Consider the following 27,376-nt stretch of genomic DNA (forward strand, 5'->3'; position numbering starts at 1 on the left):
AAAAGGATGCAATTCTTGCCGGATTTTGTAAATGATTCAGCTCTGCAAATCCATGTCGCAGTAAGTGCCTGTTCTACAATGTGGGAAATAGATCGTTAATGAGATGAGCAGGAAATGGCATTAGTTTTCCCTCTTTCTCCCTCTTTTACTTTTTTTTTTTTATTTAAGAAAGAGTACAGCAATCTTTAAGGATATGAGAATCCAGACAGCTTTTGAGTAAGATGATTTGACTGATGATAATATAGCAGATTCTGTCAATGGTTATTTCATATTTGCGATGTTAAAAGCTGGGGATCTTCCAGCACTTTACTGTGGCTTGGGAATCTCAATAACTAAGCTTTTGCAGTACAGTAATGCCCAGACGCCCAACGTGTGGACCAGAAGTCTGTGTGCTACAGACGTTAGGAAAAGTGAACATGGCAACAATGTGAATGTAAACAAAGTAGGAAGGTGTGGTGTATGCCGTATAATACACTAAGCAAGGAATGGCGAGTTGCTGCTTATGTGTGGAGGAGACCTACTCTTTTTGAGGTGCTGAGGAATACAGTGTGCCAAGAGCGTGCTTAACAGCTGTAGTGGAAACAGGCTGTGCAGTTGTGAGAGGACATGAAATATTCTGTCATGAAGGAGCTCCTCATCTATCCTTGAACACATCAAGAGTGTGAGAGGATTTATGGAGCTGTCACCCAGGAGATAATGAATGCACACACATACAGAAGGAAGTGAAGACGCTATAAAGCCGTCAGGCTGGCTAGTGGGAAAATGGAGTTCTCTGATAGTTCATGATTTTAAATTGCTAATTCTTTCAATGCATTTTAAAATCTGTATTCCTGTGAAGTTTACCTTTATTTCACCTGTATTGACATTCTGTCTGGTGTTTGCTGTCAGCTCTGTACCATGTAGATTTTGGTTTTTAAGACAACTGGGAGTGGTGTGACCAAACGTTTGCTCCCCATGAGATGCCTTAGAGAGAACATGAGTCTAACCAGCCTAGGTCAGTTCAAGAGCAGAGATGGTCCTCTTAATGTGTGATCAGAGAAGCATTTGCGCTGTCAACTTCAAACAAGGCTGGGAGGAGACCAGCTGAGGGTAATGTGCAGTTCATATTGATTGTCCAGCTCCTTGGTTATAATGAAATGGGCTTGCATTATGGTGCTAGGCAGAGAGTTTGTTCATTCTGTCTTAGGGAAAGGGTTGTAGGAGATTTGATGAAGACACTTGAGATGATGAAAGTCGTTGTGGGACCTGATACAGAATTTCTGGTGCAGAGAAGAAAAAAGTCCCCGGTGTTTCCCAGTCCATTGCATTTTTATTCTGTCAAAAGTGCTACTACACTTCTTTGAAGTGCTGGTGTGACTCACCATTGCTAATAGGTGCAGAGTAAGCTCATGAAAGAAGTGAACCATACAGAAAGGTATTATACTGTGGGAAGTGATCAAACACTGCAGCATATTTGAAATTTGAACTATGAAACAATTATTAACCGGTTGCAAAGGCTTTTGCAACTCAGTTTTTCTCCCTGAACCCGTGTTCCTGAGGGATGGCTGGTCACCAGTTGTTGCAAAGTGGTTGAATAAACTTTCTAAAGTTTTCTAAAGGAAAGCCGGCTATAAGGAAGTGGAGCAAGGGAAGCATAAGAAGGATCAACAATAGGACTGCCTGTGCTCAGCTGGATTAGGGAACACAGTAAACACAACATAAACAGTAGCAAACATGGGATCAAAAGTTTAGCGAGAAGAGGTCTGGTGGCTCTATTGATATAACAGCACCATGGGGAAGCACAAAACCAAGTAAGACCACGTGGGCTGGGCAGTATGGCAAAAGACAAAGATTTTCTCCCCTGATCTGCAAGTGATTCCTTTCTCTTTCTTCATTTTTTGCCAGTTTATTCCTCTGTGTTATCTGTACTTTACAAAATGTCAGCTGGAGAAGCTCGCTTGCTTTTCTCGCTTGCTGTTGTTGCATTACTAATTACTGCAGATTTAATTATGGTCACGGTGCTCAAACCTTTCAGGCTGCTATTTGTTTGTGTTAAATCCAGGGAGTGAGAGCATTAACTAGTTCTCCTCATGGCTGGGCTGGAGTGGGAGATGTAATTTTTTGTGTGGGGAAAAAGGCTCTTTCTGGAAGCATGGAGCAAAGCAACAATGAAAACCTGTATCTTCTCAGGTTTTTATTCTGGAGACTTGGAAGGCTCAAACAAAGGCAGTATGTGGCCTAGGTAGGACTGTTCTCTCTGGTACAAACCTGTAGCTAGATACTTTTTATATATAGCAGTAATCTGTAGCTAGGATACATGTTTATTCATTTCCCTCACATTTATTTTTCTGTTCATTTATATAATCTCCATAAATGTCTTACGTTTACCGCAAGATTGGCTCTTTTTAGATTTACTTTTCATAACTTCTTCCTGCCAAGGACTCTCGATTCCTTTTCATAATCTCGATTCCTTTTCATACTCTCGATTCCTTTTCATACCCTGTGTTTGTGCTACAAAGACTTATCTGACACAGCGCTGCACTGGGACCTGTGGGTGTGTGTATTATGTCTACAACTAAGCATATTCCAAATAACTTATATTAAGTATGTGTATGACGATAGTAATTTGAACATCCTTTGTGTACTCCTGGTTCATCCTGAGCTTTCATTGCGTTCTAGAGATAATTGAGAAGATGAATCTATTTTTCTGCGAGCAATTCCTGTAAAAAAGGGAGTTCTGCCTTCATTTTCCCATCTACCAGCTCTCCTACCTTCTCCTCTGTCTGAGATCATCTTTACAGACATTTTTGCACTGCTGTTCACAAATCTCGGCAGAATATTTGGGTGTTCAGTAGCATTTCAGTTGAAGTGCCTGTCTGAGTGTCTGATTCTTAATATATGAAATTAGAGATTCTCTCATAAGTTAGATCTGTTCCAGCTGGAACAATTTTACGCCACAGGTAAATTCTGTCAACTCATTTGCCTGTTTTCTAGATCATTAATAAATGTTCATCTGCAACAATGAACCTCTCAGCACCCCACTCTGAATCATACACTGTGCTGAAATTTGACCATTTAATCTTCATTTGATCTATGAAAAGGACTCTGACAGTCATTCTGATCACTTAATTTCCTTGGTAGCCTTCCATCAGTGCTTTTGTGTATGTATCAGTGTCAGATCAGGGTGTATGGTTGGAGAGGCGTGAGTGAGACTTTAAGTCTGATGAAGCAAAGAGTTAAAGCCAATGAAACATTCTGGCCCCTTATTAACCATGAAGAGTTAGCTTAAAAATTCTTAACTGAGTTAAACAATAGAGGAGGCAACCTTGTATTTGAAAGAAAGAAAAGAGTTGAAAGCCATTTTGATTCTGTGAATGTCACAGAAGCCATCTCCAAAAAAGCAAAAGTTTAGTAATGTGGACAGTTTCATGAAGAAAGAAACCATCTTGAGCAGGGTGCAAGTTTCTGAGCCTCAGTCTGTCTTCCACCAGAACATGTGGATGATAATGTTTCTGACTAAGTGTGAAATAATTGACTCAGCGTTGCATTCCAGGTTCCAACCTGTCAGGCTTTCAGTCAGGATTTACAGCCAGAGATCCTCCTCCTGTGATGAATGGTCCAAGGGAGAAGACAAATATAGCCTAAGACCAACCTGGAATTCTTCAATGACAGATCTGTGTCAGTGTTCAGAACAACCTCTTGGTGCCAGTGGGTGCTGCTGCTTCATAGGGAAGAGTCACAAAATCTAGGCTAACGTAAATGTATGTGAATGCAATACAAGGAGAGAACTGGCCCTGGGTTCTGGGAGAATGTGATCAAAATTAGGGAGGTTTGTGCAGGATTGTGGAATAATCTTGATTAGTTGAGCAGAGAATATTCTGCCACTTTTGTGCATTGGTCTTTTGTTTATGAGAAAACCCAACATCAGCTCTATTTGGTGTGTAACAGCAGTGCATCCCTACTGTGCGCTTTCCTTGCTGTAAATAATAAGGGAATGCACAAAGATATGAAACTGTCAGCTGAAACTAAATGTGAGCTGTCAGCCTGATGAGACTGGATCTGTCAGAAGATGAGTCTTTATTTTGGTTTGTTGTTTTTTTTTTGGTCTAAATAGCTGTTCAAGATCTAGTATGGTATTGCAGAGTGCATGCATAGAACAAAAGGACTCGTACTACCTGACCCTTCCACCTCTACCCCGAAGCCTGGAAGAATGTCTTCACTTCCCCACCTACTTGGCCTCTTCATAAGCTCTGTTAAGGATGTTTAGATCATTCCTTAGTTTGCAGAACTTTTCATTTTGATGTTAAATACAGCGTAACCTTGAAATAAATCTCTGTATGCCTCGTGTCTGAAAATCCTACTGCAGGTGTCAGTCACAAAGTACCACATAGAGTTAAAGTCTTCTCTGTATTAGTTTGTCACATACATTTGGAACTGCTTACTGGTGCAGTAGTAAAAGTATTCTCTATATTGACTATAAAAGTATTTACTACATGTAAGATAACTAAGACTGGGTAAATATTCTTGTGGTGTGTATAGAAACCCCGTTTTCCATACTTCTTTAATGCCTGGATGAGTAACAGTGTCTGAACCAACACGGAAAATAGGGTCATGAATTTGGTAGATGTATGTTCTGAAAAGCAGGTCAGTATGTGTATAAGAAACTGAACTGGCAGCCTGGAGTGAAAGTGTTAGTGCATAAGTAAATAAGGGAATTGACTGTTAATCAGAAAACATAATGTTTTAATTCTTGCTTTGCATATCTAACAGGCAATTAACCTCCATTGACTCACAATGTGAAAAGTGATCGAGAGATGTAGATCCTTTGCTTTGGTAACTGTCAGTTGGGAAGAATGTTTTTCTTGACAGTTGATTAGGGGTTAAATGAGCTGAATAAAATATGTAATTTTTGCTGCTTTTCCCACTTAGTATAACAGCTATTATATGAAGCATTTTCCTTACATTAGTTGTAATGATGGCTTTAACTGATCAGCCTTATTGGAAGTACCGGTTTTGATTGACAAAGGTGTAATTTCTGTATGCTCAATATCTGCAAAAATGGCTGATGTGTATAGAACCTCGATCAAAGTATTTTTACTTATTGACTTTGATAGATTTGTGTCTGCTGTTAAACAAACTGCTCCTTTTAGGAAAGTATTCATGCACCAGCTTTGAAGGGAGCAGCAGCGTCTCAAACCTCCATAACGTGGTACCTGCCTGTATCTATGGGGAATGGTACTGCACCACAGGAGTGTTATCTCAGCTCCCGCAGACCCCGCAGGCATTACCTCACAGCTGATCTGTGAAGCCACAGACTCCAGTCATTCGGTTCTGGAAGAATAACTGCTCTCCAAATCACCAGGTCCACCAGGACAGGTCGGTTTGCTCTCACTCGAGGAGAGCAGCATAAGTCTGTTTGGTGCTCATTGACTCTAGATGCTGAAAAAAACCCAAAATAGATGTGAGAAAAGAGGGCACTTTCTGAGCAGTGGGAATAGGGAAAAGGATCAACACTGAAAATATTTACAATGAGCTCCAACTCGTAGTAAGGTCTTGTGTTACAACAGCTGAGGTTACGCTGGGGCACATCAGTAAGCCATTGCATAGCTGCTGGAAGGATTGAGCGTAATTCTGTTGAGGAGGGATTGCTGTGGAAAACGGTTATGGAAATGTGGTGGGTTTTTTTTGTGTGTGTGTTTTGTTTGATTTTTAGCTGTTTCTCTTGACAGGCTCAGCAAATTGAATTGTTTCATAGCACAATGTTTTTCAATTTTTCCCTTGTGGATTCACTTCCACACCTTATTCCCCCCTCATCTACAGTTTAAGCTCTTATTTAATGAACTTTAGTCTACAAGAAGCTTGATTTTTATGGCCAGCTTAGCAGTAGCTCCTGAATGTAGGTTAAAATATACCATCTCTTTCCAGATGAAAGCCTCAAACACTGCTCTAACACAATTGGCTTGAAGAGGACGGATGCGCCGGTAACTACTTGGAGTTTCTGCTGTGGTGTAGAAACTAATCTGCGTTTTGCTAGAGATTGATGTTTTTGGAGGCAAATAATCACATTTATGGGAAACCAAGGTAATAGTTAATCTGCAATAGAGGTGGCAAGGTAGAGAATTCATCTACTGGAGCTCTGCTGGCTGTGACTGTCCTAGAGTAGACCACACTGATGAAAGCAGCTTTTCACAGCTCCTTGAAAAGTGCTGCGCTATTACACTTGTGGTACTTAAAAGTTAGAGTCCTAGATTGAAATAAATGCCTTTTGAAGAGTTGAGATCAAAAGAAAGAGGACTACTAGAACATCAACAGGAAATAAAACATTTTTATTGAATATCTGTGTAATATGTATGTTATTTTAACGACAATTGGAAAACTCTACTGTGGGAAGTCACTACACAAAGTGAAACAAAATATAAACCACCTCATCAAAAATGAAGGTAAAATACGGCTAAAGTTGTTAGCTCGCGGGCCACGAGCGATATGGCAGGATAAAACACCCCAAACATTTCTACAAGATACAGAGAAAACCCACACAGAGAAACACTCAAGCAGGCAGTAAATATACACAAAGGCAACTAGGATCTTTCTACAGCATCAGATTCTAATACTTCACACAGCTTTGTCAGAAAGGTACATGTGGCTTCTTTGAGGATGAAAATGTCATCTTGGTCACATGGCAGGTTCAGTCTCCGAGAATCATTGTACCTTACAAACCAGTTTTACGGTGACATTCAGTCTGGCAGTGTAGGAAGAGAAAGCCTTAAGAACACCTTAACACAATGAGTCAGTCCTGGCAGTTTGAACCTGCGGCTATCCTGAATGAATAACTGAAAGTTGGAGACCATGAAGCTCTTATGCTGGGAAGCTGACTGTCTACTTCTTCTCTTTGGTGGGGTTTGGTCCTTAAGGTTCAGATTTTAAAGTATTCCAGCTTGATGCTTTGCATGTATGCGCCTGTTTCTATCAGAAAATGTCTCGCTTGTGTTTTTTCTGTGTTTCATGTAAAAAAACAAAGAAAATGGGTCTTGCTTTTCTCACTTTTGGAGGTGGGGAGAGATCCACTTTTATTCTTCCACTTCTTTGCTGGTTCTTTTGCCCTCAGTGTACCGAAAACACTGGTGCTTGGCCATCACTGCACTGACCTCTCAGACTGTCCCACCCCTCCCAGAAGCAGAGCCTTGAGGGAGGCTGGAGTCTAGTTTTCAGTACACAATTCTCTGATTACATTCATCTTTGTTCTTTGTTTGCAATAATTTCTGTCGGATTCGGTTGGTAAGAACATTAATGGTTAATTCTCGTGCCTCCCTCCAAAAGGCAACAGCATTTCCATATTTCTGGGGTAGTTTGCATTGCTGAAAATAATGAACTCTTCAAAGCATTATAAATATATTCACAGCTTGGAAAGATAAGCAAGGGGCCTCAAAGGACGGTACATGAGATAGAAGTGATGCCCTAAATGACTTGATGAGATGGTACAAGCTGAGATGACATGCTGGCTAGCTGTAAGATGACTATCAACTATCAACAGTAAAGCGTGGGGCGGGGGGGCGAGGGTGATTGGAAATGTAATGTAGAGTATTGCACAGGGCTTGACAAAATGCTGCGTGGTCAACCCATTCAATATAGCATCCTTGTCCCCTGCATAGCTCTCCAGTTCTAAATTGGTCCGTAATAACTAGAACTGCTTGTGCTATGCGTTCCTTCGGCAGTGCAGTAGAAGGGAATGGCAGTATTATTACAATATCACTACAGAATAAATTGATTGCTATCCACTGAGAAAACTACATTTCTAAGCACACACGGCAGTCACAGTGATACACAGAGCAGTCTTTCAAGACTTTTATGGAATGACTAATAGCTTCATAATAGTGCCATTTACTACATAGTAACATTGAAAACATTTAAAAACTCCTCCTGAAACGAGCATCTAGTATACAGAAGAGGTTGCTTCAGTTTTCTAGAACTTGTTCTTTGTTTTCACTTTTTTTTTAAAGGACAAATTAAAACTTAAGTATAAATAGTATATAAAAGGTCGCTAGCTGTTCTCTTTTGGCTTACTTTGAAGTGCATTTAGAACTATGGCTAAATTTTGTCATCTTCTGATGGGATTACAATACTGTCTGTTTACCATGAAACTATTTTGTATAATAAACTCACACGGCTGTGTCTAAAAAATATTCTGCATTCCTTCTAATCTGAGTTAGTATAATAAAATATTTTGTTACAAAGTCTAATGTGCAAACTCATTATAATGTGATGGAATTCACAGTATGCAAATTTTGTATAAAGGTGATAATGGAGAGCTACTCTTGTTTTCATGGCAGCATTTTGCTACTGCTGTGTCTCCCTCCTTTCTTCTTCCCTTCCCTGCAATGGTCTTACTTCGTATGACAGACGAAATCATTGCCTCCTGTGGAACTGCTTCCCCAACTTTCACTCTAAAGCCATTCCAGTCTGTGTTTGCTTTGGAATATATACAAAGGAATCATATCCTGGCTACATCTTCTTGAAGTCAGCCATGGAGCTGCTCAGATCATGCTAAGTTGCCTGTGAAAGAAGTCTACCCAATTGGATTTGCCCCTCCAAGATTCACTGTGGACGCGTAGCGTGTTATTAGGATGGTCCAGTTGAAAGATCAGATTTAAGTTGTCCTTTAAGATGTCAGTGTAACACTACTAGTGCCTTACAAGTTGGATTTTTGTTTTTTTTTCTGGAATGCAGACGATACAGTAGTTACCCTATAATATATTATCAGCTCTCCTATATCTCAATCAATTTACATAATTTAAAATAGAACATCTTATTAAAAACATCTAGATATACACAGATTAGGAAACGCTTACAACATACAAATACACAAACTAGAAATAAATTCTCAGCATACTGGTGTATATATACAACTGTGTGATACAATAAATAATTTCTGTCATGCTCTATCTACACATCATATTGCTTAAAAGAAGAGTAGATCTGGGGAGCAGTGGTGAAATGAAGCGCCTTTAGAGGGCTCTCTACATTTAAATTTGTGCAAATTAAAACGGGCATTTAAAAGTACAACTGATCTGTGTCAGGAACACATGGCTGGAAATGAAAGGACCCATATTACTGAGGTATTTACAGATACTGGCTAAAGAGCACTATGTGGGCAAATGCAGAAAGGCTTCTTCTTCATTTTCTTCTTCCTACTTTAATTTAATTTAATTTAATTTACTTCTTGACTGCCAGCATGGCATCTACCTCCTCCTCGGGCTGTAAGGTGTGCCACTGTGCGATGGGCCGCCGGGGGTTGGCCAACATGTCTGACCAATGCCGCAGCTCCGCTCCGGTGCTGTTGTAGCCCACAAAGACTTTCCCGATGGCATCGTTCTTGCCAATCTTGTCATAGTCCAAAACAGTCACAACAATCTGCACTTTCTACAATGAGATAGAGAAAGACCAGTTAGCATGACAATAAAGGGAAGGTGGGCAGGGATGACTCTTGGGACAGGCAATGGCAAGATTCTTCCCACAAGAATCAAATTCAAACTTTTGAACTTTGCTTCTCATAAGACTTCCAAATAAAATTACATTCACATCCTCCCTGTTAACTTGAAACTTGCCCCCTTGCATCAAAGAGCTTCATATGGTAATTCAGGTTGATTTTTATCTTTAACAGGGCACCAGATTTTTTTGTTGCTATTATTGAGGACTTAGACTGCTAGAAGTCTGTAGGGCTAAAACGGAGATATGCTTATCAAAAGTAGTGCAATTTAACACATTGCTGTTTAAGTGAATAAGCTAGCCAAAATTCAGAAATGGCTGTACCCCAAGTTAATGTTTGCAATGCTGTACTCTGTTCTGTTGTTTTTCTGCTTCTGAACAGCTCTTGCTCATTAATCCAGCATGACAATCACTTACTTTCAGATAAATTTGGAAAATAGCCCTTATGGTTACTACACACACACACACATTTATCTCTGTGTGTGCATGTGCACATGTCTAAATATGTGTGTATACATTTATTTATAAAGGAGTCTAGAAAACAGGCTACATGCTCAGGGGAGCCGGGAAGAAGTATAAAGCCCACCGTCTTCGGGCTCTGACATACTGGCGCTGCCTCTGATTGAGCTGGTGCTGGAGTGCCACTTCTGCTGTAGGAACAGTGACCTCTGGCAAACAGGGTTAAACTAGTCCCATAGAATCCACATGAGCCCATCTGTCACAGTTGATAGACAATTTTCCCTTCACTTAAGACTGCAGCACACTGGCAGGTGAGGTTCAAGCCAGGCTTCTGTATACACATTTGCATGCACAAGCACACATTCCTCTCCTTCAGGCCATTAACACTTGCTGAAAGAGCACAAACAACTGTTCCTTCAGTGGAGTGGTGCTCATCCCCAAGAGCACCTAAGATAATAACAGCCTTGGGCTGATTTTACTAATTTATAAATGCCTCTTTATAGGGAGCTTTATTTTTAAAGATGAACATAGTTTCTTTTCCCAATTCCTTTCTATCTCATGGCAAACGAATACAGCTCCTTATTATAGTGTGAATTTTGTGGAGAAAAAAATGCCCTGAAACACACTTCTTCCATAATTTTTTTTTTTTTTTCAAGCATCAGGTTTTAAAGTTTAAGGCTTTAAATACATATATAATCTGGATTTCTTATTAGAATGATTAATCTCAGTGCTTGCAATAGGATTATCTTTCAGAAGTAACTATTTTAAGTATATCTGCAAGACCAGGCTCATGAGGTCTATTTTATAGAGGCCATTCCCTTACAAGATTGTACAATTCACTGAGCCAGAGAAAGATGATTTCAACAGACACTAAACTATTTATACAGTTGCTGATGACAAAAGTGTACATCAAACTCAAGATTCTCTCTCCCCAGAGATAAAACACAATATCCTGAAGCAAATATTTCTAAATGCCAAAATCATGTTTCTGTGCTGCTGTTTCCAATACATTCACTTCTAATGTTGGATGGTACCTCCCCAAATGAACATTTATGTCTTAGATTCATGGTACAATCACAGATATAAAAGGTAAGCATGAGACTATTATGGTACAAAGAAAATGTTGCCAGCTGTACCTAGAAGCTTGGGGGCTAGTTACTACTGGATTTTTTTTACAACAACGAGCACTGTAAACAAAAGACCCTTTTCCTTGCTCTATAAAGATGAAAAAACAGCTAGCTCAGGTTATTAACTCTGAGATGATTTCCACTTCATGGTCTCTGGCTTTAATCTACAGAAATACGTGAGCGTGTCTTTGCCTTTGTGTCATATATTAAAGGCACAACTGCACTGCAAAACCCAAGAGGTGCTAGTAGGAAGCACCACCTCTGCTAACAAACACTTGAATTAGCAGTTTCCTCACTGTGATTAAGCATTCTTCGGACTGAGAGGGCCTAGAGGATGTTGCTGCCTAGAGAAACGGTCTGTCTTACATGCGGCAAAACATGGGCTTGATATACCTTGTAGCAACAGGATTGACTTCCTAAGTGGTGTTCTCCCATTGCACTTAAAGACTATCACTTTCCTTCTCTTAAGAGCCAGAATCCATAATCACTATTTAATTGTTGGAAAAGTTCATGTTTGACCCATTTTAAATTACACAGATGTACTGCTACTGAGCTACTTTCCCTCCAAGAACTCCCTTGTCTTTGCTCTCCAAGAATCAAGCAACTTCTATAGCTATTAGTTTTTATTTGACTGTAAAAGTTTGCTTAACGGCTTTTACATGAATTACACAAAATTCACAGCCATTCTTACCATATTAAGTCTAAATAACATTTAAAATGCGTTTTTCTAATGATGAAATCACTTCAGTACCCATAATGAAATAACTTCTAAATACAGTCCTTTATAACTTAACTCCAAAATAGGCTGGCATACGACCAAAGTCCGTAATTAAAGATTTTAAATTGAGGCTATATACTGAAATAAATAGCTATAAAGTCATTGTAATAAACCTATCCCTCCCTCTAAAGAAGCAAAAATTTAAACAGCTAAACTGCAATGCTTTTTAAAGGGCCTATATCCACCTTACAAAACTGAGTTAGAAGGCAAAATGGCCAAGGACGTACAGAATGCACCTAACCATGCCAAAGCTCTGATCTGATAACCTGGAGGTGCCCATTGTAGTCCCGAGCCCTCTCCCTATTATTTGGAAATCAAGGCATTCATTGCCTAAATTGACAGAGAGGCTCAATTTGCTTAACTTTTTTTTTGCCTCTGGGTCTTCGATGCTTGTTATGAGACCTTTCACAAGCACTCAGACCAGCTTTCATTAAAATCAATGGGAATTAGGCCCCACTGGATTTCCCACTTTTTGATTCCTAGGGTCCAGAGGCAGCTGTACATGATGTGGGGCGTGTAGAAACAATAAATGGGCTAGTCATGCATTCAAGTCCTACTCACCTTGTCAGTTTTACTATCTTTATTGGTACCAAGTCAACAAAAACCAAGCACACAGCTTAAATGTAGGCCTTGGCTCCTGCGCATTTCTCTAGTACAGTTGCTATCAAAATCCAAGATAAGAGCTTCAAAAGTCTCTCATCTCAAAACATGTTCTCATCTAATCAAGAAGGCGACCCCATTTGCTACAGGCCATTTAAATCCATTTAAACATTTAAACTACAAGTAGCATGGCACCTAACTCATACCTAGACTTCTCTAAAGCCACTAAAGGATGTGTTCCATGGCCATTTTAATTATGGACAAGAGTATTTGCTTATGACATTGACATTAGATACAGGTTTAAATTCCTTTAGGGGGGAGAGTGATTTGGACGCAGGTTTCCCACATGCCTCCTGAGACTGTTAAGAAGAGCTTATCTCTTGTGAGAGAGGCTAGTTAATATCAGAGGTTGTTAAATCTCACTCTGATAAGTGAGAGATGCTTTACCTCCCACTGTTCCAAAGGCAGGTAACTGAGTCCCTGAAAACAGTGACGCAATGCTTTGTCCTGGTATTTCCCACTGCTAACGTAGGTGACTTCCAACTCACTGTGGTCACTTCTGAGGCCCCTAATTTTAGTCACTGAACTCTCCAGCAGTAGTACCTGGACAACTGCTGTTGTACCCTGCAGTGCCAAGAGAGCAGGTCCTCTAGTACTGACCCCTGAGATTCTCAAATGTCTGTTTCCAATGGACACAGGCATCACTGAAAAAGTCTTCATGGTGTGGTGAATAACTGAAAAAAAGCTGTGATTAAATAAACTGTGTTTTACTTAAGTTAAGAGAGACACTGCAGTACTTTTAGTAAACAGGACTGATAAATGCATAGGGAACACAAATTTAGCTGATGATGCCAATTTATTATTTCAAATAATCTGGGGGGAATTGCTATATATATACCTTTTCCTTTAGCCCTGTGCCTTTTTTGCTGGCACATTCATTCACTATCTCCCTGTAAATTTTTTTTTTCCAGAATCCATTTTATGTTAACAGAAAATGTCAGTTATCCATTTCTCACTGATGAATCAAAGCTTTGTAAGTACCTTACATTTTATCATTTCCCTCTTGAAGCAGTCACACTCATCTAACGTAGCATGGGGCTGGCACCTAGGTGCTAATGAAGGCATGCACACGTGATAATTAACCAGATTCCTGTTAAGTATTTATAAGGGCTGAGGAACGGAATGCAGAGGGAAGACAAAACACTGACATTACCTGAATTTGCTCGAATGGTACTTCAAAGCTGAAAGACTCATTGTAGTAGGGATTCAGAGTGTTCTTTTTAATTGTAGTCTTTTTCTTCTTCAGCCTCTTACCATTCTGCATCAGATGGATCTTCACATAGGGATCTAAGTAGTCAAGAGAAGAGGTAGAGCTAAGCAGGGTAGTTCAGTGTGTTTTCTACAGACCTTAATCCCACACATTCAAGTTGATGAGAAAAAAAAAGCAACAAAATCCTTTAGCAACAAACAGCTTGTATTTAAACAAAGTCCTAATTTCCACTATAGAAAAATGCCTGTATGACTGTGAAGTGTTCCTAATGGAAAAAAGTACAAAACATTTATTGCATTATCTCCTTAACTTCAAAAAGGAGGGGCAAATTCGTGCCTAACTTTACTCCAAGGCTCATTAACCACCCTGGAAGTGTTTTTACTTCAACGTTATTTATTTATTTACAGAAAACATTTCTTATCAATGTGACTGTGGAGTGGTTTTCACAAAAGCTGTGAGCACAGCCAAACGCACACATGGTGGGCACAGTGCTTGGGTGGCTGGCCGCTCTGAAACCACCCAGCAGCTCTTCACATCACTCCTTGGGCAGGAGCTGCACCATGGTTTTTCCCATCCTCTGACCTCCCCACTGGGCTGTGACTGACACAGTGCAGTGTCCATGGGTCTGGTGGGTGACCAGACTGCATGGAAGGAAGGGACTTTGCCCATTAAATGCTAGCTCCCTACCTCAGTGCTGCCTGCAGCCAGGTAATGTGCAAGCCAAGTGTATCGGTATAAATTATGTATTGGTTTTGCCACTCTGTATTGAATTCCAGTTGTTGTTTTGTACAGCTTCTGGTGGTGAATTAACAGAACCAATTCAGTTCCTAATCAGGTGATCCTCACACAAACACAACTCTTACGGATGTTATCTCTGTGAAGTGATCTCTCAGTAGCTATACTTTCAATGGAAACTTTGCCTGCTTAAAAAAATTAGTGCTGTCAGGCCTTAATCTGTTACAAGAGTTAATGCTCTCATTTACAGAATGAACTAGAAGTTCTTAATGGTGGTGTTAATTGTCAGTACCTTCACTAAGCTCAGTTGTTTTTCTGTTTAGGTCTACCTTGAAGCACTATTTGAAGCATCCCAAGCTCACCCTTTTTAACAGCCTCCATGGTACTCTTACAAAAATTTGGGTAGGTACCTCTCTTGGCTTTATGCAGCTTAACTGTGATGTAGGTCAAGGCAAGACTTCCCTCTAATGAGCTGGTAGGAGCTATTCAAAGCGCCAGCCAGCCACAAGTCACCTATAGCATACATAAAGAGAGCCTGAATGCAAATTATCAAGGGAAAAGGCTTCTTTCCCTTCTGAGAAAAGGACCGGGTTATAGAAGAAGAAGAGAAATGCACATTGAACTTAAATCATATCATTATGAGCTAACCATGCTTTATGACTCTGAAAGGAAATTCATGTTCAGAAGAGTAATTGCATTCTGCTACAGTCAAAATATGCCCTACTGTGAAAGACTGAGATGTTCAGGATTGTTAAGTTACTGGAGTGACTTGATCACAGTCTAAAGTACCTCTGAAGGGAGCATCGTTTTGGTAGTGGGCTCTTGAAGCCAGCAGACAAGGGTATAATAAGATCCAATTGCAGTGAGAAACAAGACAAATTCTAACTGAGAAATAGTAATGTACTTTAGTAGTAAGACTGAAACAGCTGGAAGGGCTTCTCAGTGATTGTGATGAACTCTTGTTACAGAGGGTTAAGATTCCTTCTCCCTCAAAGGACTCAAATTCAAATAGGTATTTAATCTGGGTAGACTTAGACTCAAGGCTAGATGGGGGATTGCAAGGCTTCCTTTTGGCTGCACAAATATATGAATTCAGGAATATCATGTAAAGAGCAGAAATGCTAGCAAAAAAACAACAGAAGTCTGGTTTTTTTGTTTTTTTTTTTGAGTACTGAGCTCAACATCACCAAATACAGGGTTTTGAAGCTGGAAAAGAGACAAATCTGGACTCCTTCAACATTAGTCGGTACTCCAGAAAAACTCACCTCATTACTTTTGCTGTGGCTCCATGCTGAATGCACAATTGTTTTAACATGAAAATAATGTTTTAGGTATAACCAATGTAGAGTGAAAAAGTTTAGTAGTCAAGGAGGTAGAATGTTAGGATATGTAAATGAGGTAAGAAACTGCTAAAGCATAATTTGCATAACTAGAACAAGCTGGGAGGCTAAACAGTACAGTAACACATTATTATTAAGTGGATTAGAACTGAAGAATTCTATTAAAATAAATACAGCCAATATAAGCCAATCCTTTACCGACCTGTTCTTGTACATTCACAATATACACAGACTTGATGATTACTCACATGCCAGTAAGGAACTGTAGAGCAATGATTCATACAGTGGTGCAGATATATTCCTATCTCAATAAACATTCCACTTTGGAGAATAGTATTTTAACTTAGAATTGTAGTGCGTGCAAATGTTTGGAGTCTATGTGTACTTTCACTTTAAGTGATTTGCTTCTGCTCACTTTCTAGATTTTCTATCTTTGTGCTAGTATTAAAGCAAAATCTGACCACAGATAACTCATGGCCACAAGACAGGGCCCAGAAGCTAGGTTTCTGTGGTTTCTTTTTCATGTCCTGATCACCTTCTTCTGTTTGCTTCCCTGGGGGGTTGAGTTAGTCAAATGCCCCATGTTTAGTATGAAAGATCCAAATGGCACCAGATTGCTACTATACTGCAGAATTTCCAGAAGCAGAGGTCCCAAACAGAGCACAGAAGGGGGCATAACGTGTGACACAATATCCTTACCTTTTTTCATCCAAGGGTAGAATTGTCATACTAATCCAAATACAAATTGAATGCCACTTGATTGAAATCATGTTCCTTCTTTTCTAGTTTCACAGGAAGGTATTAAATAATTTTACACATCACATAAGCATTTCAAATCAGAAGGGGGTGTCCAGCTCAAGTACATGGATGGGCCACAAGAGATTTTAACTGAGTCTATCCTCGACAGACTCCAAATCCACTTCCTACTTCTGGGAAGTGTCCTGGTCTTACTTCGTTCTCCCCTCTCTTCATTCTTCTGTGTCTCATATGTATGTCCCTCCACCACTGCATTATCTCCAGTTACACTCTCTTATATCCCAGGACATTAACCCCAACTCCCTCAACTCTCCAGAAATCTGCCTGTGACCTACACAGACAACCTGATACCTAAGAACAGACTTTCTTGCAACTTCATGAATAAATCTCTGAAAAAGAGATTCTCTTGCACCAAGTAACAGAAGCTGGACTGCTTGGAGTCAATTACTGGAAGAAGGGAGGATAATCAAAAGAAAGCAGAAGCTCTGGGAAGTGCCAGTCTCCAGTGATTTTTCTGAGATAAGGTTTAGTGCTACTGGAAACATCTTTTCTCTCTACTTGCAACACAACCTCAGTGATGGCACCATTACTCATGCTGAGTAATACTTTAATATGCAAATAGTCTCACTGAATAAGAGAGACTAGTAAGGATGACAGAACTGATACAGCAACCCAGCAATGATAAATTGTCTGTTAAGTGCAGAGGCTGGGTATAAAGTGCAGAATTCTTTTGACCAAGTAGGAATGTCTGCATCTGATGTCAAGGAAAATAAATAAGCATTTCTTTTCATGTACTGTGCATAGTTATTCCACAGTAAATATCTGTCTTTGGTCAAACTATTTATTTATTTGGCTCCACTGATACAAGATAGCCTATGTGCTTTCATGTAAACAGTTACACTGGAGGAAGAAGAGGGGAACATCATTCTGTTTTTCCCTCCAGTTTTATTCCTTTCACTTAAATGGGGATTTGGATCCACATTACACCCACAAATATCTGTGGATGGACCTTGTCATCTATCTGGAAGGAGGGATGTTGCATCTAGAACACCACAGATGTCCCTCTGCTTAAGGGGAAAGAACGGCTCTGTACTCTTTGCCTAATAATTCATTTAAGCAATGTGTGGGATTAAATAAAATTCTGCTATTTATTCCCTCATTAACGGTCTACCCATGAATGCTAAAAAGATGTAAAATTCATAACCAGTTGTGCATTGTAGACTTTAAAACAACGTCTCAAGGGAGGCTGCTGAACAGCTTTTAAAGCACTGGGGGACCAGCTGACACAGTTTGTTTTCCTGAAGTCTGCAGTTATGTCTTTCCCTGGATTTTGTAGTAAGATGCCAATACATTATTTAAAAGGCAATAGAAAAGGTATGTAACATCAAGTAAAGACTTCTGGCATCATTTGGACCATGAAACTTTTATACACAATTAGAACCCTCTTAAAGTAACCACTAGTTCATCATCACCACCACGTTGTAGACAGGAAGCACTTCATTATTAGAGATTTTACAACAGCAAACTTTACAGCTGAAAAAACACCCACAACTCTAAAGAAGAAAATTGTGGCTAATGACAATGTCAGAGGAAAAGGTGGAACTTGAGAATGACTGCTTCTCAGTGGATTTTAAGATGAAAAATTTGTCACAGGGATCAGTAGTTAATGAAAAATCATTTTCTACCTAGGTAGGAGAGAATTCAGCGCACCGACTTCCAGCAGTATGGACCTTCAGCAGAAAACTGTCAACAACGTACTCAGCTTGGCATGGTTTAACTACAGTGGTTTATTCTGAATGCAAACAGAAGAATGGTACCCATCTTTGTTGAACATTTTAAAGGCTTCTGTACTCTAATCACAATATGAAAAGAAAGCACTTAGAAAGTTGACAGATTTGAAAGATGCTACAGGGATAACACTGGAATTGAGTGTGTGTGCAATTACAGTCCCAAGCATGCGTGCAGGGAGAGCCTAACAGTTTAAGGAAAAAAGTCCCACACAGCTCTGTGGGGTGGGATCAGAGAAAACCCTGCACAAGCCTTGAGTAAAGCCTAACATGATTGATAGGAAAAAAATCGAGCTAGAACAAACTAGCTATGTATACAACCAAATAAAGTTTCATATGATGAAACACTGTAATAAGATGTTCTCAAGTGAAACGTAGAAACAAAGAAGAAATACAGTGCCAGAACTGCCTTTAGCTATATTTCTGTCTTCAAAATGTTTGGGGTAACCGGGTTCTGATTAGCACGTTTTTCCCCATTAGAAGAAAATTTATGCCAAAGCAGTGTCAAAGCACACATCACCGACGTTTACAGCAAAGGTGTCAGCAGACAGTAGAGTTTCCCTTCCAGGAAGCAGAACGGATTCCTGAAGAGCTTGAAAACTGATGCAAGAAGAAAATCAGGTTTGGAAATGCAGCCTTATAAATGCCTCTGACAACGTGGTTAGGACAGAGGTACTAGCAAGGTCAGTCATTAGTTCTATGCTGAAAAGCCATAATTACACTCATCATGCAGCGTGCATGAGCTGCAGAGTGCAGTGGGGTGGAAAGCTGAGGAAGGGCCTAGCCAGAGCCTTAGACCATAGCTGGAGGAGTGCTAGATTCAACATTGCACCCTTAACCTGTTCCTACTCTGTGCAAACACCCTTCAGACAAAGTTTTCTTAGCTTATGGGAGTGGGCAGCAAGGAGAACAGCAATTTTATACACCAAACAACTTTATTTTCTACAGACTGTGCCAGGGATGAAGGCTGACAGCATCAGCAATACTTGCATGCTCACTTCTGCCTTTGGAGAGCAACTGCTGCAGTTGCCAGAGCTGTGCTATGGAAAGCAGCAGGGCTCTAAATGGAGAGCAAATCAGGATGAACTTTCCCTGGGGTTCCCACAAATGTCTTGATTTTTCCCAAGGATCGTGGGAGATGCTCCCTCCATGGGCATATAAATCCTCTCCCAAGAGAGGGATGATTCACACGATGCCTGTGGTGTCCAGGCCATGGATAGTTTGACCTGACTTTTTTTTCTTCTGGTTATTCATGTATGGATGAGAGCTGATAATTAAAGTCTCTGAAATAATGAGTTTAGAATGATATTGTGCCTAGATTGTTGAAACCAGTATTTTTTTCAGATGAATAGAAAGCTTGTAATGGGAAGGAAAGCCAGAGGGGGAAAATATATTATCTGGGGAAGAAGCAATATAAGGTACAATTACTAAGAAGGAGTGCTATGGCATATTCTAGATTGAATAAAAGTTATAGTTTATACTCATTGACACAAGCTGTTGGGCCTTCTACCCTCCTCCACAAATGAGAAAATTAAAGTTGGAACATTATTTTTAAGGAGAAGACAATGTCTCAAAGGAAATATTGGAAAATGTTCTTATTAGAAACAATTCTCTGAGCATAAAATGTGGGGTTTGTGAGTTTTTTCTCACCACATTTCCTTGAAAAGAGGATTGTTACTCATATTATACTTGTTAAGTCTATCTATGCCCCATGGTGGACTGCTCCAGATGCAGTACATGCACACACAGAGGGTAAACTGGCCATCAGGCCCTTTCCTTCTCACGTTGTATGTCATAGTATAACAAGGTAGCTGACTTTGGATTACATATTTCCATCAGCACACTTAAAAGAAAATTCTGTAAGACTGGGTAATTTATAAATGAAAATATTTGCAATTCATGTTCAATAACATCAGACACATTATCATAGGAATAATGGAGTCAATCCATTTACAGTGGGGGAAAAAGGAGCTGGTATTTATAAAAACTAACAGCCTGCCTATAATGAAAAATGTTAAATGAAGAGTATAGCAAAGCAGTCTCAAAATAACAGCTCTTCACTGCTGTGCAGTTAGATGAACATCAGCTTGATACTGAAATGCTGAACTAAGAGAACCAGGGAGCCTTAGGAAGAAGGAGGTGCTGTAAACCCAACAGCGTGGGTCAATGATTCCCTCACCCGAGAATCCCAAACTGAGGTTGCAGAACATGTAGAGCTGACAGTGGAAACAGAAATGTTCACATTGGCCTTAGGGCTACTCAGCCAGCACTTGAGTCTGCAATTCCACCCACAGCGCTTCCAACTGGAACATAACAACAAATGTTACAGCACCAGATGGGGAAAGTAGCAGAAGACTGAAGAAAAAAAAGCAGCTAGAACTCTTATTTAAAACCAGCACAAATTAGTGCTTATGAGATTATGATTAAGTTTACTGCCAGAGCAAGGGCAGCTGATTTGTCTCTCTTGCAACCAAGCAGATCATTTCGGCATAGTTACCCACAGACAAATAAATGGTTTTATAAAGCACAGCAAACGTGGGTTGAACCAACAGGAAAATGCACCTTGAGTTTTGGCTGTGGTAAACACAGAATACTCTTGTGGAAAAGCAAAGTAATTCAACCAAGCACTTCATAAATGTGATTACATGGGAACTACAAGCATCAAAGCAGTAAACCTTGCTCCGTGTATGTGCACCAAATTCTGGCAGACTGCTGAGTCTGAATTTATGTAATGCCTTTTGATGATACAGAGAAAAAAATTAATTAAATTTATATGTATTAAATTGGTGGTAATGAAAATACCCAAAGATGATACACAGAGGCTTAACGAGATTCAAAACACTGTCCTCAAGTGAACTGGGGATGACAAAAGGGGGAATACACATCAACAGAGGAATAATGACAGGCAGAAGAGTGGAGAGAGAAGCAGAAGCACATAATATAGAAAAATGCAAACAACCCAAGGTTATAAAGAGCAGACCAAGTGGGATGCTTTAGCAGAAAACCACAGGATCTGGGTACATAATTATGTATCGCACTGGAGTGTTAGGGAGTACCTTAAAGCCCTCCAGATCTGTGTTGGCTACCTAACAAGGCCATGCAGATGGGATTATCAATACTTCGGGATAGAGGCAGAACTACCCTACCTCACTCTGAAGCACATACTGTCAGGTAGAGGCCACAATTCAAACATCAGGCTGAAAAGGCGAGCACATGAAGAATGTCAAGAGGCAAAGACTGGGGTTTGAAAGGGCCAGACACCTGGGTGGAGAACTGCCTCAACATGCCTCGAGAAAGCATGATGGAGAGGAATCACACTTCCTCTTTTTGGGTCTCTGCTGTTTTCTTACAGCTGTGCCAGCTTAGGGTTTTTTGGGCTTATCCATTTTGTTTTACAAAAGGAAAGCAATTAAACTGGCTTTGTCCTTCCACCCCTCTCTTGCTGATAGCCAAGAGGTTAAACTGCTAATTGCTGATTTAGGAAATGCTCTCCAGACCTCTCTGTCAGCTGAAGGGCCCTGAACTTACATTTCCCACCTCTGGAGAGAGTGAGACATGGTTGTAAGCTATGTGAAACAGGTTCTCAGTCTGCACTGCTGAGAATAACACTGTATTTTTTGTGCTCCTTTCAATTACTTCAGCGGAGCGAAGGCTGATGCCAGGTCGTCCTTCCTCGACAACCCTTGCCTTCCCTGCCTGTGTGATCATCACCTTTGGGCCTCTGCTCTTGTGAATATTTACTGCATATAGCTATTTCCCTGTGTCCTGAATGGTGGTGGAAAGGCACCTACTTTAGGAATCCCAGTAGGTAATGCTGTGACTATTAAGATTTTATGGGACTTGACTGAAAGAAACCCAGGGGGATTTACAAATTTGGGTTAGTCAAGAATTTCTATTTGCATGGCAATATTTCTCTGTCATTCCAGGTTTAAACAGCTTAAATGACTGTCTAGAGGAAAGGTTCTGTGCCACACAGAGACACGGGAGAGGACAGGAACCCAAAAATAACAGGGAAAAAGCAAAAAAAAAAGAGGGATTTCTTTCATGTAGTAAAAGGCTTTGCTCATAGAAAGAACTGGCTGAAAGGAAGTCAGGTCACTCAGAAAGAAGGGTAGACGATACCTATTCAAAAATAGTATTTTGTTACAGCCAAGCGCAGAGACACCTTTACTTAGGTCAACGTTATGGACACTGCGGCGTGGTAGGGAGCCACCTTTCATGTGTGTTTATTTTCTTCCTCCAAAAACAGTTGAGACTTTTTTTTCCCCTTCATAAACTGGTGACTGAGAACAAATATATTCCTCTTTTAGTTACTCCCCTCCCCCCTAAAACCTACCCATCACAAAACCCCCAAACCCCAAACCTGGCAGGTGTGAGGAGAAACAAGTCCTAATTTCAAGCTGCACTGAGGGCAGACAGGAGTTCCAGTATTACTGGGTAATAAAAAACCCCACATTGGAGTGAGTGGCAGTATTCATTCAGAGGAATTACTCAACCCTGAAACACAGAGAAACTCTATTAAACCCCAAACCTGGTCTAACTAGTGTATTTACTGTAGAAAGAACATATGTTTTGTGCTACAGACTCTTCGTGTCAACATTGCCACAATAAGGTTTATAGCCTGACTGCACATCAGCATGGTACTACTGTGTTGTGATAGTCTTTACATGGAAAAAAGTGAATACATCCTGCTTAAGGGTAATCTTCATCCTCTCCCACAGAAGGTTAAAAGCAACACACTCAAGACATAAGGCCACATATTCCAAACCCTCACAGTCAGAAATAATGTTAGGTGAGTTGGGAGGAGAAGCAGAGGACAGCAAAAATAGAAAAGCAAAGCAGCAGGATGTTTTATCTATGTACAAGAGAGTAGAAAACACCCAAACACCTTAGCTCATACAAATGAGTCACCAGAAAAATGCAAACCAATATACTGCAAAATACTTCTGATGTTTTTAATAAAAACTTATTGCTTCTACTTTATAAATGAGCTTTTCTTATAGAGGTAAGTTTTCAGTCTTAGACAACGTGAAAGAGATGGCTTTTGATTCAGATGATTAAGCAGCACTGAGAGTTAATAATGCAGGAATGCTGCAGTATAGAAGGAATTAAAAAAGTCTTACAACATCAGGGACTACCTGTAAGAGCAGCCTGATCTGACTTCTCTGCAGCTGTGAAGCTGATCCTAGTTATGCTTCGTCAAAGTCGGTATTTATTTTAGGAGCATATCAAGACTTTCAAACTACATTTCATTCATCAGTGGCTGCATATAAAGGGAGTCCATTAGCATCTGATTTTCAGTCTCAATTTGAAAATACTCCTACTACTTTTTTTTCCAATGAGTTTATATTTATATAAGTATCAGTTCTCATTCTATTTTCATTATTTTTCTGTTAGATTTGTGCTTTAAGGAAAAAATGTAAATGGAAGCAGGATTGCAGTCCTGCTTTCAGCCTACAAAACATGAATGCATTCAGAATTACTCAAAGAAGATACTTTACAGCTCTCTCTTTCCCTCACTTGCCTGCTTCCCAACACATCCAGTGTCTGTTAAACAGGATTTGGAAAGTATTTTGGGTATTCATATAGGCTATTTGTGGCACCAATTTCATATATGAAACCTAAAGCAACCCATGATACATTTATACATGCCTGTTCAGATACAGAGACACATAAAACCTTTCCCTACTCTCTGCCAAGAGCAAGGGCTAAGGACACATCCTGTTGATGTGCTTCCTGGTGGTGAGGAGAAGACTCCTGGAATACTGCAGGGCAAGAACTGCATCTGCTCAGGGAGTAGAAGGGGCCATTCTGAATGGTGTTTCCTAATACTCTTCCTGATACAGCTGCAAAGACTGGCTTTGTTTTGGATTAAATTTAACCACAGTAAGGAACAAAAGCAGGTTTCCTTGGGACGGGCAACATCTTCATCTCAATCTCAGCACAAGAAGTTGTAATGTAGGCTGAATTTATCAGCAGTTTCAACTGAGTTCAGCTAAGTTGTATCTGTTTTTCATAAATGACAGCTGAGTGGAAACCCCTTTTGCAGCATCACACACACACAAATAGTGTTGAAAAGCCTCAAGGTCAGATTTTTAACTTGGCTACTTGCAGAGGAAAGGCTGGGAGGCTGCATGCCTGCTCGCATTCCTGTCGATTCCACACAATGAGAAGCAGTGACCCGAAACTTAAGGCAAATTTTGACTTAGACAAGAGTAACATCTAGATTACAGCCACTGAAGAATTATGGAAGTGCTCAAGTCCTTGGTAGAACAAGCAGTTTACCTTGTTTGTTTATGCCAGAGGCTGGAAGAAAGAACATGACCAGGAGGTATTAAGGGCTACCATACAAGGTAGGCTGAAGAACAAGTATTCAAGGCCAACAGCATTTGCAGTAAGAATGCTCTGCTGTTGAGAACATTAGTCCTGCAATAAGACAAGAGGACAGACAACTTGATAAATGGCATTATTAGGTGAAAGATGGAAGTATTTCTGATAACATGACCAATAGCTCATGCCCCAATGTACTCAAATTCTTCTTCAAATTGTCCCCGCAATTTAATGGCACAAATGGATATTTGACTGACACGTTCACTACTTACTGTACACAACTTTAGCTTAAAAAGCAGTCAAATATGATACAACCTATGAGAAATCCAAAGGTACATGACAGTTTTCAGCTTGGATACCTGCAATAAATTTATATCGCGGATATCCAATTTGGTACAAGAGCGGTGGAGCAATCTGGTCTTGTGCTTCACTGACAAACCATATTGAATCTGGGCAGCTCAGCATACTTCTGTGTTCTACTTCATTGAAAAAAGATCTTGATGTAGTCTAGTCAAGGGATCACGATCTATAGTAAAATCAAAGAACTCAAGAATCCAGAAAGCACATACGAATTTCAGAAACCCTCTGGCTCTTCAGAATTGCAGGCAGGAGCATTTGAAAAGACAAGCCTGAGTGTTTGTGGTTATTAGATGAGGAGGAGCAAGAGGATTACAGAGGAGTGAAATTGCCAAGTGTTTTTATTTGGAATCAATAGATTGAGACCATTGTAAAGGAAAGGTGGCTCACACCACTTTCAAGGCAGTAACTGTTGTGTCTAAAAGAGAATATAAATAATTTCAGTGAAACTAAGCTTGAAAAGCAACACTCTTTTTAAGCAATGCATGCCACGCTCAGAGTAGTTCTTCAAAGGTATCAAGTATTTGGAGTTGTAGATGGGTACATTTTCAAAAGTATCTAACTAACTCCAGTTAAAAATCACTGGTAAGAATGTGAACAACCAATTCCCCTGGAGTCCCAGGCTTCAGCCTTCCTCTGGAAACTCCTATGGAATATTTTTCTGCATTAGTCAGTATGTAAGTGACAATAGGCCTCTTTTATTGTTCACAGAAGGGGGCAGGGGTGGGAAGGGGGAATAAAGTCAAGACAGTCACTCATCAGCAATAAGAAATATTCTCTGTTTAATGTACATGCCAGTAATGGCAATCAGCAAGCAGTAATACTAAATGTGTGGATTTCAGGAAGACAGGAAGTTCTCCTGGCAGAAATGAGGATCACAAATGTTGAAAAGAATGACCTAAGGAGAACTGAGGTTTTAATTATAAAATAAGAAAAAACAGATTTAGCAAACAATAAACTTGCCTTTTGGATACCCTCAGGAGAGACTGGGGGAGAGAGAAACAGGGAGAGGGAGTGCCTCTGGTTAGCTTGCCATTAGCAGAAAGGAAAACAACTGCTGGGCTTAGGGAGGATTTAGCTTTAACAAATGCTTATCACAAAGTCATCACTGCACACTATTGTTCTGTATTTTGAATGAAATTAATTTCCAACTCCATATTAACCTTCTGGAGACCCTGCTTGATGGAGGAATTTAATCCTTTGGATTCTGGTATGTCACTAGCAAAGGCCATTTCTAGATTTGGCAAGTTTGACAGCCTATTACCTGAAGAACACTTTATTAAAGGGGCGGAGGGTGTGGGGGGGAGGAGGAAGGAAAATAGTTTTCCTTCCATAATGGGTAGCAGGTATTTCAGAGCACTCAGTGTGTTGAATAAAATAGGTAAGAAAAACAAAATAAAAGGGGAAATTCCAAGTTTTGTAATTCCCATAGCATACTATTCCTCATCTGTGCTATAATTAATCCACTGATAGTGTGTCAGCATGCTTTCCGTTATACATTAGTATAAACTTTTTGATGGAGAAGTGTTTTCCAAACATATTGAAAAATATGTTTTCTGATGTGGTCAAGAAAGACCATTCAGCTGGGTAATGGGAAAGAATTTGTAGCCTTACAGTAAAGTAAGACAAAAGCAGTGATTTAGAGAGCAGTGAAAGCAGGAATTTCAGCACATGTGGGGAAGCCCATTTTCTGGTGTTTATTAGCATTAGTGCAACAATTGACTTTGTTGGTCTCTGCAGGGCTCCTTCCCTACTGCATTCCAGGAGCTGAGAGGAGCCCTCTGGAAGTCAGACAAAATCTGCTGTCACTACCATATTAGGTATCAAACCAAGTAGCTAAAGCCCCTGGCTGAGCAGAGATAAATCGACAGGGAACGCGTCTGCCTTCCAGCCAAATGAGAAAAGCAAAGTGAGTGAGGAGACAAAATAAATAATAATTAAAAAACATCCTAAGCAGTAGAACTGACTGCTGTTTTATCTGTTTTTACTTTTAACATGCTGCCAACTGAAGTAGAGCTCAAAAGCAGATTCACAGATACAAGCAAACCCCACTCCTTACCTTTTTTTTTTGCTGCAGAGTGAAATAATCCCAAGATACATATCAGTGATCAGCAAATGTTTTTAACGCATTCTTTTTGGCTGGAAAGACATCATTATACTGTGGTGGAGCCAGTGTAAATTGTTCTCACTCAACTCACATAACCTTCAGTTTACAGCCAGCATGGCCCTTTCACCAAGATTTCCCATAGTCACAGATGTAGTCACTATTTAACAAGGTGGTCAGCCTTGTAGTCCATAGGAAATTTCTCCTGAAGTACAAGCTTTGCTAATGATTCAGCTCTCTGTGTGTGAGTGCAGAGCACAGGACTTGCTAA

The 27,376-nt window shown here is 40.0% G+C and overlaps 1 protein-coding gene across 5 annotated transcripts in view; it reads right to left on the reverse strand.

Annotated features, from left to right (window-relative positions):
• Positions 1-8,671: 8,671 nt before the first annotated feature.
• Positions 8,672-27,376, reverse strand: part of SYT1 (synaptotagmin 1) — a 272,094-nt gene continuing 253,389 nt past the window's right edge. For all 5 annotated transcript variants that reach the window (XM_061454714.1, XM_061454710.1, XM_061454712.1 and 2 more), the window contains 2 exons: positions 13,640-13,773; positions 8,672-9,396 (listed from right to left, as the gene is read on the reverse strand). In XM_061454714.1, the coding sequence (XP_061310698.1) occupies positions 9,190-9,396; positions 13,640-13,773 (341 nt within the window). In that variant the 3' untranslated portion in view covers positions 8,672-9,189. The remainder of the gene's footprint in view (positions 9,397-13,639; positions 13,774-27,376) is intronic.

Source organism: Pezoporus flaviventris, unplaced genomic scaffold (genome assembly GCF_033815535.1).
Source record: "Pezoporus flaviventris isolate CSIRO_AGI_PZ_B2104156 unplaced genomic scaffold, CSIRO_AGI_Pfla_v1 ptg000016l, whole genome shotgun sequence".
Lineage (NCBI taxonomy): Eukaryota > Metazoa > Chordata > Aves > Psittaciformes > Psittacidae > Pezoporus > Pezoporus flaviventris.